General features: G+C 58.1%; 5 protein-coding genes across 5 annotated transcripts; 2 read left to right on the plus strand and 3 right to left on the minus strand.

Annotated features, from left to right (window-relative positions):
* The first annotated feature begins 1,308 nt into the window (after nt 1-1,308).
* Nucleotides 1,309-2,541, plus strand: SDRG_02680 (hypothetical protein). Its single transcript, XM_008608273.1, has one exon. It carries the CDS (start codon nt 1,419-1,421, stop codon nt 2,478-2,480), a length of 1,062 nt encoding a protein of 353 aa, XP_008606495.1. The 5' UTR covers nt 1,309-1,418; the 3' UTR covers nt 2,481-2,541.
* On the minus strand, nt 2,523-5,027 carry SDRG_02681 (hypothetical protein; the record flags this gene model as incomplete). Its single annotated transcript, XM_008608274.1, has 1 exon — nt 2,523-5,027. One exon carries the CDS (start codon nt 5,025-5,027, stop codon nt 2,523-2,525), a length of 2,505 nt encoding a protein of 834 aa, XP_008606496.1.
* Nucleotides 5,028-5,176: 149 nt separating this feature from the next.
* On the minus strand, nt 5,177-9,258 carry SDRG_02682 (hypothetical protein). Its single transcript, XM_008608275.1, has 9 exons — nt 9,058-9,258; nt 8,484-9,012; nt 8,356-8,443; nt 8,293-8,310; nt 8,157-8,251; nt 7,984-8,117; nt 7,249-7,938; nt 6,064-7,206; nt 5,177-6,024 (listed from the first exon to the last, which is right to left on the minus strand). The coding sequence occupies exons 1-9, from the start codon at nt 9,220-9,222 to the stop codon at nt 5,206-5,208; spliced, it is 3,681 nt and encodes a 1,226-aa protein (XP_008606497.1). The 5' UTR covers nt 9,223-9,258; the 3' UTR covers nt 5,177-5,205.
* Nucleotides 9,259-9,647: 389 nt separating this feature from the next.
* Nucleotides 9,648-12,329, plus strand: SDRG_02683 (hypothetical protein). Its single transcript, XM_008608276.1, has 2 exons — nt 9,648-9,866; nt 9,910-12,329. The coding sequence occupies exons 1-2, from the start codon at nt 9,724-9,726 to the stop codon at nt 12,224-12,226; spliced, it is 2,460 nt and encodes an 819-aa protein (XP_008606498.1). The 5' UTR covers nt 9,648-9,723; the 3' UTR covers nt 12,227-12,329.
* On the minus strand, nt 12,322-14,045 carry SDRG_02684 (hypothetical protein; the record flags this gene model as incomplete). The annotated part of the gene is made up of 3 exons (XM_008608277.1): nt 12,322-13,769; nt 13,817-13,907; nt 13,953-14,045. 3 exons carry the CDS (start codon nt 14,043-14,045, stop codon nt 12,322-12,324), a joined length of 1,632 nt encoding a protein of 543 aa, XP_008606499.1.
* Between the last annotated feature and the right edge of the window lie 100 nt (nt 14,046-14,145).

Consider the following 14,145-nt stretch of genomic DNA (forward strand, 5'->3'; position numbering starts at 1 on the left):
TACGTCTCGCTGGCACAAGAGCAAGGCTTCTCTCGAGACCTTGCAACCTTGTACTATAGTTTAGCACCGTTTCCAAACGCTAGCCGCACGGCCACTCAGGCAACGCGGCTGCCTCCTGCTCCCTGATGATGCCACCGCTTCATGGCTCTTGTTCCATAATTCTACAGTGTCCAAGACTCCACAAGCAAACCGCCTGTGGCAAGAACGCAGCAAGAAACAGCCACGACGCTGTGTCGACTTCGTTGTACGCGTGCAGATGCTGTCGCCATTACACGAGCCACAATCCAGTGAACTACATAGTAACCGCCACACGACAAGGCCGGCTATTCCGGAGATTGAGCCACACACGGTGGAGTACCGATGCGGTGCCTGTTCGAGATCAGCACTTGTTTTCCATCGTTTGGCAGCAACCATGTGAAGTCGTGCGGCTTTCTATCAATATTCGGGATGCTGCGTTACCGATCGTTCTACACCACGAACTCCAGTCCCTGACGCCGCCTTTCGTCGCTGGCCACAGCAAACTGCGTAACTTTGCCCTCGATCGCAACGCCTGGAAAGACTTCACGGAGATTATCGACATAAGCTTGATTCATGGCCGAAAGCGCCCTTGAACGTCTACCTGAGACTAATACGAGCCACGCTCATCACAGGATACGTGGAGCTACTAGTATAGGTGGCCACACTGCCACCACAGCCCGGCGAGAGGATAAACAAAGAATTGGCTCGTCTCTACGTATTATAATATAATCAAGTCTTCAAAACAACGAAGACAACACGAACCATGCTCTGTTATCTTCGTTGGTTTAAAGACTTGTCATGCGTACTGAGTAGACTAGTTCTGCTGGTTTGTCAAATTACTCTGCCAAAAAGGATGAGTGGAAAGGGGTTTGGGCACGACAATCTAGGTACGACTGCACAAGAACAAATGCGCCGTACGATACCGGCATCTAATAGCTCATCTAATGCGATCCCTCGTGAGAAGCCGCCTCGAACGACCAGCAATATGGCCGCCATTTTCTCAGCAAGAACTCGTTGGGATTCCTTTGCGCGACAAGGCGGCCATTGCCATCGCACAATCAAGCCGCCTCAGCTTGAAGTTGCGTGATTTTACTTGATTCAGGCCCCTCCCCCCATATCTTTATTTTTGGGTCCCCTACTAGTCCTACTTTTTTGTTACTGTTCAATACTGCGGCCAAGTTTTGAATTTTGATGTCGTTTGCGCCTTACCGGTACCCCATGGAAGGGCCTCGAACAGGGAACGGCACGACATGGCAAGTGACACTGTATTGCTTTGAGTTTGAGCTGTCGCATACAAACAGCAAGGTACAATTGGCGCCAACTTGAGATTGAGACGCAAAAACAAGGAGATCCAAAAATTACCGTGGAAGAAGAATGCGAGTTCCATTTCGAGATTTGCCATGAGCAGTCCACGCCCCGTGGCAGCCGAGAACGAGACGCGAGCCGTCGCCCGTGACGTCATGGAAGACTCAAGCAGCGAGCACGACAGTGCCGACGAATACGACATCTTGTATCCGGACCCGCGCGGCCGAGACATCATGGACAACAGCGCGTTCTTGGCCGACTGGATTCCGGACGTGCCCATGGACACGACGTTGGCCTTTACGTCGAGCCTGCCCGTGCAAGTAACCGTTCAAGTGGCCTCGTCCTTGGTGCGTCGCGTGACGTACTGTCGATTCAACTGGAAGACCGAGACGTTGCGCTCATTTCTCGAGGTGCTGTGCTGGACGAGCGTCACTGGCGTCGCGTACAGCTTACACCGCGACTGGCTCTGGGCCGCTCAGATTGGCTTTCTCTTTGGCCTCGTCATGTCGCTCTGCGATGAAGTTTGCATCACGGGGGCTCGTTTGCTCTTGCATCGGATCGTCGCACACCCCGACGCTCGTTCGCTTCTGCAGCGGGCGGGTTTCGACGTCGCAACGCACAAGCGGCCGTCGGGCATTGGCAGCGACGAAGCCGTCGCTATCAAGAACGTCGTATTCGGTGCCATGGCACTCGAGACCGTCCATCAACTGTACCTGAGTACGTCTGAAAACATCCAGTCGTTTGCTATCCTCTCTGCAACGATGGGCGTGGCGTTCGTTCTCATGGGCGAGGTCTTTTGCCTCTGGCTCCCAACTCGGCGACTTGGACTCACGGTCCAAGCACGCTGGACGCGTATCCCCAAGAACTGGCAGGTCCACTTTCAACGATCCCTTCTCGAAATCACGTGCTGGGTCGCATGCCTCTCGTATGTCTACTCGACAACGGCGAGTCTCTACAGCACTATCGGCTGGAGCTCGCTGCTCGGTAGCGCCCTCTGCATCGTTGGTGGTCTCGACCCGCTCGAGCACGACGCGAACGAGAGTGAAGATGACGAGCTGTCGTCGTACTGGTCGGCGTGGGGCGCTAGCAATGTGTTTGTGGACAGCGCCAACGCGATTGTCCGACTCCAAGCCTCGTTGCAGCAAGCGCATTCATAATAGCACGTTCTTGGCATACATTCTTACCCGTATATCAATACTCTATTGTGTGGCTTTCTTCGTTTTGGCCTTGGGCGTTTGCACTTCGTGCATGAGCGTCTCGGCAGACTTGGGCGTAACGACAAGGCCGTCCTCGACATCTAGCGCGCCACGAAGGCCAGTGTGATAGGCGCTCGCGACGACACCGACGCAGGCACCGAGGTACACGAGGTAGTGGGCGCTGCACGTGACGATCGCAAGCCCGAGGCCGCCAAAGAGGACGAGCCAAAGAAGCGAGCATACGCTGCGGTGCGCGACGACTGTTTCGTGCATCATGTGCATGTACTCGCGGAATTGACGGCGCTCCTGGTGTGCGATCTCACCACCGCCGCACTCGGTGCACACGCGACTGCAAAAGTCGCAGTAGTCGACGCTGCTCGAGAAACGGGCGCCGCAGTCGCACGCCACGACGCGGAACGTCGGCCCGACAATCACACTGCCGATGCGCACAGTCTCAGACGTCGTCGCTTGCATGAAGACCGCGCCGACACCGCCGTCTTCGACAAAGCAACTGTTGCAGGCGTCGGGCGTCGATGTCGTCGGCGTCTCGAGCGTCGCTCCGTGCATGCGGCCAAACATCGCAGCGGGAGGCAGTGGGAAGTAGTACTTGCGGGCGAGGAGCACGTGGCGCAAACACGGGCCAAGCAGCAGCACAAACCACACAACTGTGCTCAGAAAACCGAGTTCGATTGCGCGCGGAAACCGGACCACATCGACAAAGTACACCGCATCGCCGAGCCAGCAAGGGAAGACGGCGGCGTAGATGGCAAATACCGTCGATTGATACGCGGCGAGCCCGGGCGACCGGCTTGGCAGCAGGAGCAGCGAGATCCACGCCAGCACATGTGTCCCAAGCGTGCTGAGGCAAACAAGCGCTAGCTCTCGAGAGACATCGAGCGACAAACCGTATACGCCGTGGGCGACGCCAAAGACGATCATGATCACTGCCGTACTAAGAACGGCCGGCGTGAAAAGAGTGCTGCAGCGCGCAGCCGAGTATGTGAACGGACGGAGGACGCGGCCGAGCGTCTGCGAGAGGCAGAAGACGCATCCCAAGACGTACAAGTAGACGTAGCTGTAGCACAGAATGCTTTCAATCGCGTCCATGTAGTAGAGGCTGAGCAATGCGGCGGCGAGGCCCGCGCCAATGGCTGGCGACGGTACGTCTATTGCCCTGGCGTGCTGAAGGGGGTAGCACCAGTGCTGCGTCGGCGCAAGAAGCGTGGTAAATGTAGCTGTGTCGGCGACTTGTAGCTGCCAGCGCTCGAGCTGCGTGGCCAAGATCGCGACCGAGATTCCAAAGAGCACTGGAAAGACGAGAATGTAGTGGGTTCGACTCAAGTCCGAAAGTACAAGGGGTGTCCACGTCGGGTACATATCGCGCTCGGACGTAGCAAACCCCGGCACGGTCAAAGACGGCGGCGCCTCGTCAAGAAGCGATCGGTGCAAAATGTCGTATCGCACCTGGCGACGAGCGACAATGCGGCGAGCCGTCGGGTCGATGAGGGCATGGAGAGCGGATGTGATCGTCTGCAGCAGCTCATGGCACCACAAAAGACACAGATGGTCCATGGAAGTTTGCACGGACGGCATCGCCGACGTGAGGAGGGCAAGGCCATGCGACGGCGGCAGAAGAGACTCGAGCGACGCCAGTGACGAGTGAATCACGAGGTCCCTATGTCCCCCCGCGATCGATACAACGACGACGTCTTCAAAGACCGTGTTGGTGCACGCCGACTCGTTGCAAGAATTCGCGAAGGCACGCCACGCGTTGTTCATCGAGGCGTACACATTTGCCATCTTGCTGTCCAGTGGAAACGGCGGTTGCATGTGCGGCGTCGAGAGCGTCACCATGGTCAAGATGGAGCTCGGCATGTAGTTGGGTAGCGTCATAGCCGTGCGCACGGCAATGCCGCCCATCGAGTGTGCCAGAACAATCACAGACGTCGGGCGTAGCGCAGCATCGAGATGGGCGTACTGTCGCAGGATCTCCTTGATGGCTTCGTTGATAAAGTAGCCTTGCTCGGCCATAAAGTGCCCCGTCAAGCCCGTCGCCTCTTCGTTAAAGTCCACAAGAAAGAAATCGATACCAGCCTTGATGTCGCCGTGGCTGCGGTAAAGCTCATGAAAGTGCTGACCGTACGACCGCGCCTGCTTGTAGCTGGCGAGGTGTCCAGGTACAAAGAGCAGTGGCACGCCGCTGACGAGCTTTTGTCCGAGACGAGCGTCATCAGCCACGTGCAGCATCGAGAAGGTGTACTTGGCGTGCGTGTGCTGCATGGCGGTGTCCGTCGCCGGTGGCATTGGCAGCGCCGTGAAGACGGGTGACGAGTACGTCATGCCACACGTATTCTTGAGGCGCGCCGTCGCATAGAGGTCCACGAAGAAGAGCACGGAGAAGATGACGAAGACGGCGACGGCGACGCCCACTGAAGCCGGAGCGCCCCACGACCGCGCTGGTGCCATCCGAGGACGTTTTTTCAACGACGGGCTGCGTGAGGATTGCATGGTCGCTATTGATTGGATAAAATCCCCGCCTGCACATTTAGCGACTCGCCCAATAAGATGACGTCTGCCACGACCGACATGAGCTCACACAAGCAGAGGTCTGCGCCGACAAATCCCGAGGTGTACGTGGCTCAACATTAGCCATACACTGCCTGGCAAACTTGACAGCGGGATCATATTAGGACGGGTCATCGGCTTCGACGCGCGCGTCGACTACCTCAGGGTCGTCGTCCTCATCATCAGGGAAGAACTGACCCATCCGATGGTACACGGCCCACTTGGCCTGCGCCCGCGGCTGCGTATATGCCCGACAGAGGACTTTCTCCTGGTCTAGGGCCTTCTGGACCATTGCGGACGCAAACGCAGCGCGCTTTGTCGCGCGCGACGCTGCTTCAAGCCCGTTCGCCGTCGCGATCTTCTCACGCACGAGCGTCTGCAGCGCGGCGGCTTGGACATGCTCTTCGTATGAAAGCCGACGTTCATAGGCATCGCGACGGCGGCGACTTCTGTCCAATGCGGCCGCCATGTCCACAGAGTACTTGGCCGCCACGTCCGCGCGGTGTGCTTCATCCGTCAAACGCGCAGCAACGCCGCGCTCGATGCGCTGCTCTTCGAGTCGCTCCTCTTGAGTTGCTTCTTCCTTCCTGACATTCTCCGGGACATCATCGACGAGGACTGGGTGTCCGAGGTACTTGAACTCGAAGAAAGCAGCTTTTACAGGCTTGGCGAACCGCAGCTGCCATCGCGGACCAACATCGTTTTGCACTGCACCAACAAACGCACTGACCGAGAAGCCGTGGTCCAGAATCGCGGCGCTATGCTCGTGCCAAACGCGGAGCACAGACGGATAAAAGACGGCGTGGTCTGCGACCCACTCGAGCGCTTCGGCCGGCGAGTATCCGCGTGCAAAGCTCGCGCCGTAAGCGTCCTGTAGCCGCCACCGACTGCACCATTTCTCTGGCAGTGCCGACAGCGGGTTCTGCGCGACGTGCAGCACCTAACAAAAATTGACAAACTGCTACACTGCGCAAAGCACCTCGAGCGTCGGTAGCAGCGCACTCAGCTCGATGGGCAATGCGCGAAGTCGATTGTTGTGCACGTCGAGCGTCAGGAGACTCGTGAGCTGCGCTACCTCGGCAGGGAGGTGCTGCAGCTCGTTGCTACCGAGAAAAAGACACTCGACGACGGGCAGTGTGCAAAGCACCACATCGACATGGACAAGTGCGTTGTGCGAGAGATCCAGGTACTTGAGCGCTCTCCAGTCGGCGATCGTGTCTGGCAGCGGCGATCGCAGTCGATTGCGGCTCAATACACACGACTCGAGGGCCATCCACATACCGACGCTTTCTGGGAGCGTTTCGAGGTCGTTCTCACTTATGTCGATGGTCAAAAGTGCGTGGCAGTACCCGACGTGCACGGGCAGCTCGCGAAGGCTGTTGCGGGCCAAGTTCAGGTGACACAAGCTCCGGAGTGCGCCAAACTCGAGCGGGAGTGACGAAAGCAGGTTGTTGCGGATGCGGAGCGTGTGCAACTTGGCAAGGCACCCAATAGTTGTCGGTAGTGAGACAATACTGTTGTGACTCAAGTCGAGAACCTCGAGTTGACGCCACTGGCCAAGCTCGTCAGGCAGCAAGCGCAGTCGGTTGTGGTCGGCATAGAACGCTACGAGTGATGTCCAGCCCCTTACACCGTCTGGCAACGACAAGAGGCTATTGGAGGAGACACGGAGCTCTTGGACGGACACGAGCCCAATGACCGACGCCGGGAGATGGTCAAGACCGTTCCATGACAGATTGAGCAGCTCGCATTGCGGGTGCGGCCCGAACTCACTACTGACGTACCGCAGGCCGCAGGAGGAGAGATCCAAGTGACGTAGTTTTTGGAGCTGGGCAAAGGACGAGGGAAGGCGCGAGATGGGGTTGCCGACGAGGTCGAGCACTTGTAGCGCCGGAAGGTCGCCAAAATGCTGCGGGAGGTGCTCGATCGTATTATCGGCGGCGTACAGTACGTGGAGTGCGGTCAGGTTGCACAACATCGGGAGGTTCAAGTGTGAGAGTCGGTTGCCCGAGATGTCGAGAATTTCGAGCCGTGCGAGTCTCGATACTGTGTCGGGTAGCGCTGTAAGTTTGTTGCTACGTACATTGAGAATGCGAAGCTCCGTCATTTCGCCGATCGTTTCCTACGTAAGATATCAGTTGCAACGGTGTTGGAGTGCGCGCACCGGAAGTGCTGTCAGTTGATTCTGGGACACATCCAGCTTTTGCACAAGACCCAAGTGATAGACAAAATTAGCAGGAAGGGTCGTGAGCGCATTGCACGCAAGGTTCACGAGCACGAGGAGCGAGAGGTCCGTGAGGTTGGCCTTTCCGTGATACACGTCAGCTGGCACCTCAGTGAGTTGGCGGTGCGACCACTCGATCGCGTCGTCGCCACGTTCTGCCCTGCGTTGACCTGCTTCGTCTCGGCGCCGCACAAGGGCATGGGTTTTGACCGCCAAAAGCGCTTGCTTTCGGCGCTCTGTCTCGTCTGCAACCACGCGCAGCAGTCGCCGTTCTTCCTGCGCCATTTTGGCCTTGGCGCTTCGGTCCCTTCGCCGCTGCAGCATCTCTTCGCGCTCGCGCACGGCCTCATCGGTCTTCATTTGCAACTCTTCCTGGCGCTTGAGATGTAGCGCGGCACGGGACTGATCTTGCTTGGTCATTTGTCGCTTGCGCTCGACGTCGAGGACGATACTTCGGGCTTCTTTGGCCATCTCGACTTCCTCCTTGGCCTGGGCATTCATAGCTGCGACGAGGCATTCCTGCAGCACCATTTTTCGCTTCTTGCGTTGCCAGCGCGGTAAGTTTGGTGGCAGTGGAATTTGCCGCTTTGCCAGCTCCACCTCGACCGAAATGAGCTCCGTCCACGTCGCCTACGTCACCGCTGCAGGCCATCGCTAAGGTTGGGGGCAGGGTACTTGAAAATCTGGAAACGCTACGAGCCGCGCTTGCATAGGAAAGTGCGCGTAGAGTTTGGCTTTCGGCGGTGCGACACCGAGGGACTTGAGCGCTTGTTCGTACTCGAGAAAGTTGAGTAGCCCGTCGCGGTCCTCTAAATCGCGTTGGATTCTGGCCCATATATCGCTAGAACCGTCAAAGAGTGCAAATGCGTCTGCCGGCGTCAAGTGCGGCGTCGCTTTGCGTTCACGAAGGTAGTTGGTCATGTACAGCGCAGCGACAAATTCCCTAATTTGAGTAGCACTCGAGTAGGACCAAAATTCTCGTACTGCTCGTCAATAAAGCCGCTATAGGAGCGGTGATGTCGTGAACGAAAAGCAACTCGTTTCTACCTCTTTCCTTCGTCGCACAGCGCAAAGAAGCGGCGGGCCTGTGGCTCGAGCAGCTGAATCTTGCAAAACAAAAGCATCGCCTTGAACTCTACTCGCGTCTTTCGCTGTTGTCACGCTGCAAGCCGTACCACCAAAGTCGATAGCACCGGACCGGTCGCGGTCAAACATGTGGAAAAGCTCTCGGGCGTTTGACGCCAGTGTATCGATTGTCCAGTCGTCATTGGCAAAGTTGGCGCTCGTCGGTGTCGATACGATGATGCTGGCGATGGCGTTGGCTTTGGCCTGAAGCTGCGCTGCGCTCTCGGCAGTTATGTGTGCGTACGGCACGAGGTTAGCGAAAAGGTGGATGTCTGGCGCGACGCTCGGGGGCTTGGCTGTCGCAGGCTTGCAAATGACGATTGCCTTGTACCGACGCGGGTCAAACACGCGCATCGGCTGCTCAAACGTGCGCGAAACGTGGGCGCCCTTAAGTTGCCCGTCGGGACCGTCGTCCAAGAGCAAGCGCTCGCTGGAGCCTTCGAAGCTCGTGATGAACGCTTTTGTAAACTTGGTCACATGCGTCGTGCAAAGGAGAACGTAGAGGTTCTGGCGACGCCGATTGTGCACAACGACGTCTATGAACCGCAACGAGTACTCGCCATTCGCCGCTTGGATCACCTGCAAAGAATTATTGTGCCCGCCAGTGGGCTAACGCTTCAATACCTGGAGCTGGCCGTGCCCCGGCGACTCTGCCTCGTCGTTTGCTGGCGTAGTCTTCTTGGGCGAGCTCTGCTGCTTTATGCGCCGCTTAGTCTTGGCGACAACGACAATGCGCGGAGCAGCCTCTAGCGCCGCCTCGAACACTATCTTCCTCCCATCGTCGCCCATGGATGCCTGCGTCGGTTACAACACGGCGTTACAGCGCAGATGTGGATCTTGATGCCCCTCCGCGCACGTCGCGCGTGGCGATTCCGTGCGACACCCATGCAAAATGCATCCATTGATCCAGCAATGTGCGTCATGAGTCCAGCGCTGGGATTCACGGTCGCTCGCCAACTAACTGACGCCGAGCTCTGGCGCGGTGCCTGCGGTGCTACAGTAGAGCAACGAGCGACGCGTAGTCTGGTCGGACATCTCTGGCGAGATGGGCCAAGTTGGCATTCATGCTGCCTATCATTGCGTCCGGCACGCTGCCCGCTCTTCCTTGCCCGCGCCATGCTTGTGCTTCACGCTGATTGGCGCATGACGATTCGGCCAATCAGAGACGCGAGATACAAAAATACAAGTGCAACCTTGGGCCGTTGCACACGTTTGGAAGATCCGCCCGTCGCCATCTTCGAACGCCGACCTGGCGTAGCCGCACTATTCTGCGATTGTTCCCGACGATCGATGCAGACGCTCATGTCGCTTCGGTCCATGACCTCGTCCAACGAGAGCGACGAAGACCCGGCGTTGGCAGCTGCATGCGACGGTGACGAGATCCTCCTCGACCCCAACCGGTTTGTCCAGCGCAGCCAGTGGGTGCCGCACAGGTAGTGTGTACGAGCAGATTTGACCTCATCGAAGAGAACGTAGTGCGCGTAAGCAGTGCCTCGTATGCGCGCGCGACTTTACGCTCTGGCGCAAGAAGCACACGTGCCGCATGTGCGGCGACGTCGTTTGCAGCCGCTGCTCGATGCACAAGCGAGTCGATCTCCCGCTGATCGAAAACAAGTTTCGCGTTTGCACGTGCTGCTTCTTTGCCTACCGCCAAGGCCTCAAGCCTACGGCGCCATCGACCCTGCGCTGGCGCAATGACGACATCCGCGCCGAACTGCTCGCGATGGACACGACAACAGTGACGAAGCTCACTCCGGACGCTACCGTCTTGTACGAGCCAGCACCGGTTCTCCTCTATGATCCCGCGCTGGACGATGAGTGTACGATGTCGCGACCGGGAAGCAACGAATGCGATGACAGCTCGGACGCCTCCATGACACTCGACGATATTTTGGACGAGGAAGACGCGGCCATGAACGCCCGGGAGCTCGAGCTTGAAGCTCAGGTACAAGCAAGTCGTCTCCGCGTCCAAGAGCTCGAGTCCAAGATTGCGTTGCAAGCGTCCAAGCAAGACTTGACGTTGCAGCAACAGCACGAGCTCCAAGAAGCCCGCAAGCTCATCGTTGAGCTCACGCGACAGCTCAAGGCGCAAGAAGATCAAGTCCAGCTACGCATGACGTTTCGTGAAAGCTTGTGTGTGGAACCAAGCACGCAACGGTCGCGGCGAATGAGCGGCCCGACGCCGCAGCAGCGGCTTAAAGAAGATCTCCAGCTCTCGACAGACACGGTGAAATTGCGTCGACGGCTGCAGAAGATGGAGCGGCAGCTCAAGCAAGCCGGCATCAATGTGGCCGAAGACATCCCGTACGACGAAGCCAAGGAAAAAGTCGCCGAGATCTCAGCGCGCCTGCAGGAGATCGGGTCGTCCGAGATCGTTTGCGACGACAAGCAACTGCAAGCAGCGCTTCGTAAAGAGTACTTTCGACTTGAGCAGGACATGGAGCGCTACAACACGGCGCTTATGATGACGGACGAGTACATGGAAGCTGAGCGCCAGAAGGAGCTACAGTGGGAGCTGCAGCACTGCGCCACAAACGAAGCCGCGCTGCGGCAGCTCCGGTGCTGCATGCCGGTCAACCTCTCGGTGCTCACGGAGAAGGATTTGTCGGCGTGCATCGGCCCTGATTTGGCCAAGAAGCTCAAGCGCACCAACGTTCTACAGCTACTGCGCGTGGACCCCAAGACGATCACGCGTATGCACCCTAGTGTCATCGAAGCCTACCGTCTCACGGGCCTCAGCGTTCTCGAGCGTCGAGCGCTACACGTTGTGCTCGCCACGCCTGCCGCCGAGTGGAAGAAGCAAGCGACGTCCGATGAACTCTCGGCGCGGAAGCTCGCCTGGTTCAAGAAGCTTCACGACGCGCTCGTTGATGGCATCGGCCAGCTCGAGCTGCACAAGACTTCCACTCACGACTGCGGTCGGCGCCAGCAGTGCCCAGCGGTCGTCGAATTAAAAGCGGAGGCTTTGTATACACGGCCCACGTCGAGTGTACCGTACCCCGCCGACGCCGTGTACTTTGTCCAAGACGTTGTGAAGAGTGATCCGGACGGGGCAGGCGAGAAGGCGCTTGCTGAAGTGCGCAATCAAATTCTGCTTGACCGCCGACAAAAGGAGCTCAAGGCCCACTATGGCAACTTGCGCCTCGTGACGCAGGCGCTTGGTGCGATGGACGATCTAGACGCGGCGCTGAGTCGCTTCGCCACTGCCGAGGCGGCACTCGTGCAGCGCCAATGCCTTGACCAATGGTCTTCGCTGCTTCTAGACGCCCGGGACGTCGTGCTCAGCATGGCCAAGCGCAGCGGCATGCACCTCAGCGGGAAGCGCGATCCTTCAAAGGACGATAGCGACCCGCGCGCGACCGTCGAAGTTCACGTTGCCATGGACGTTTTGCACTACGTGGAGGCGATGCTTGAAGAGATCGAATTGGCGCTGCTCGTGGAGCCGACATCGGGAGCACGAACGCGAATCGTCGCGCAGCTCAAGGCCGTGCGTGACGTCAGCAGCGACCTCGGCGTCCGCAACCGGGCAATTGCTCCGACATACAGCGAGAAGACCACCCGCTTGAGCTGGAAGCAGCTGCAGGCGCCAGATTCGGTTGCCGTAACGACGCAAGCACCGACAGCGCCAACTACTACAACTGCTCCAAGTACAACTCGTCCTGCAGTGAGCTTTCTCGATGAAATCAAGGCCAAGAAGGCATCTGCCGCCAAGGCGCCGGTTGACATGCTCGCTGCCATCAAGGCCCGGCGACACAGCAAGCCAACATTGCTCGACGTGCCCAACTCGGCTTAGGCTACTCCACATTCAGATCCGGCCAGATGCATGGCGTCTACAGCAGATCAGAATGTTAGATAAATGTGTTCGTGTTCTTAGTACAAGCGTCATTGCTAAACCATCCAGTCTCGGTCGTGGCATTGAAATGTGAGGTGTGTGGGTGTGCGGGCGAGGAGCTGCTGCATAGCAACAAAGACGCCGATCTCGTCGACGGGCACACCGTTGATGGCTACAAGGCGGTCGCCGGCGCGGACGTTGCGTAGCTTTGTGGCCTTGCTCACGACAAGCACAGTAGCCATCTGGACGTAGTAGTGCTTGAATTGCAAGCCCCAGACGTCGTCACCGTCCCACTCAATCGTGACCTCCGAGGGGCCTTCCTGGCGGAGCAAGAGCTTGTTGTTTTCGATGCAGGCTGCCAGATCGCACCGCGAAGGCTGCGCCACCGCAGGCTTCGCGCAGCCGTCCGCAATAATGTGCTCAAGGCGCTGAAACAGCAGCGAAACAGGCTTCTGAGCTGCCTGGAGAAAGTCGATACACGCCGGCAGCGTGAAGCGCTTCATTGGCACCTCGGCGATCGAGACAAGTACGTCGCCGACAGAAATGCAGTTGACCGCAGCTGCAATGCCCTCACCCGTGCAAAAGAGCACGGCGAGTTGGTTCGCGCTATTCTTGTGCAAGGCGATCCCAAGCGGCTCCCCGTACCACTGGACGAGCGTAAACACGTGCGCGCCGTCGCGGTGGTCCATCGAAAGCGGAATGAACTCGCTCTTGCACACACCAGCGTCGTCGTCAGCGTCGTACGACCGTGACGACATGAGCATCGGCACAACGCTCTCACCCGTCTTGACTTGTGTCGCTCGGCGCGTCGACAAGGGCATCAAACTCGAACGGTTACTCGAAATCATGGCGTACTGCTGTGGGTCGTAATCGAAGAGACTGTCGCGGCTACCGTCGTCATCATCGTCGTAGTCATCGCGTAGACCATCGCTCCAGTACGGTTCCGGCACGACGTCGATGCCGTTGAACTTTGTGCGAGTCATGGGTGGCGCCGTATCGATAAAGTCGGCCGCCGTCGACGGAGGTACCTCTGGACCACTGCGAAACTTGCTCGGGAGGGTCGTTGCATTGCTCGGGACACTCACACTGGTAGCGACTGGCGGTGTTGGTGGCGGTGGCGTCGCATCGTACTCGACCGACGCGACGGGCATCGGGACGTCCGAGAGGCGCAGTGACGCCGCGTTGGAGGTGAAGCTGTCGTCGTTGTTGGAGTGGACTTCGCGGATCTGGCGCCGAAACGAGAGGATCGCTGGCTTCACAATGTTCTTGAGCAGCGCCATCGTTGCCTCAAAGCCAATGTCGATCGTTGAGTGCTCGTTGATGCCGATGAGCTCGTCGCCATGCTGGATCTGGCGTAGGTCCGGGTTGCATTTTGCATCGGCCGCCTCTGTCTTGCCCTTGACGATGCTTTTGTTGCGGCGATTCTTGATAAGCAAGCCAAGGCTCTTGTCGTTCCACTTGGCCATGTACGTAATGTACGCCATGTTGGACCGCGCCGAGTCGGCTACGCATGGTCGTGAGCGCATATTTGTCGCACTAGAGTCTACTGACTGGATGTTGTTGATGCGATCGAAATTGACGTGCGCAGCAGAAGAGCATTCTCTAGCGCGGGGTGGCGCTTCGCAGACTCGTTCGGCTCAACCTAGTACGGGCTGTCGTCCCGTCTCGCTCCAAGCATGCGTCGTACCTGGGCTTTGGGGTCGATCACTGGAGCTGGCGGAAGGTCGCCCAATGGCGCTCGGCGCTTGCCATAGTCAAAAAGGTTGGACAGCCGCGTCATGGACTGCGATCGTGGTCGGGACTTGAATAAAAGGCAAATGCTGCCAGAAGGATATAAACTCACTGAACGGACCTTTACGCGCCACATGTCGCATGTCCAA

Source organism: Saprolegnia diclina (assembly GCF_000281045.1).
Source record: "Saprolegnia diclina VS20 unplaced genomic scaffold supercont1.6, whole genome shotgun sequence".
NCBI classification, from domain to species: Eukaryota; Oomycota; class Saprolegniomycetes; order Saprolegniales; family Saprolegniaceae; genus Saprolegnia; species Saprolegnia diclina.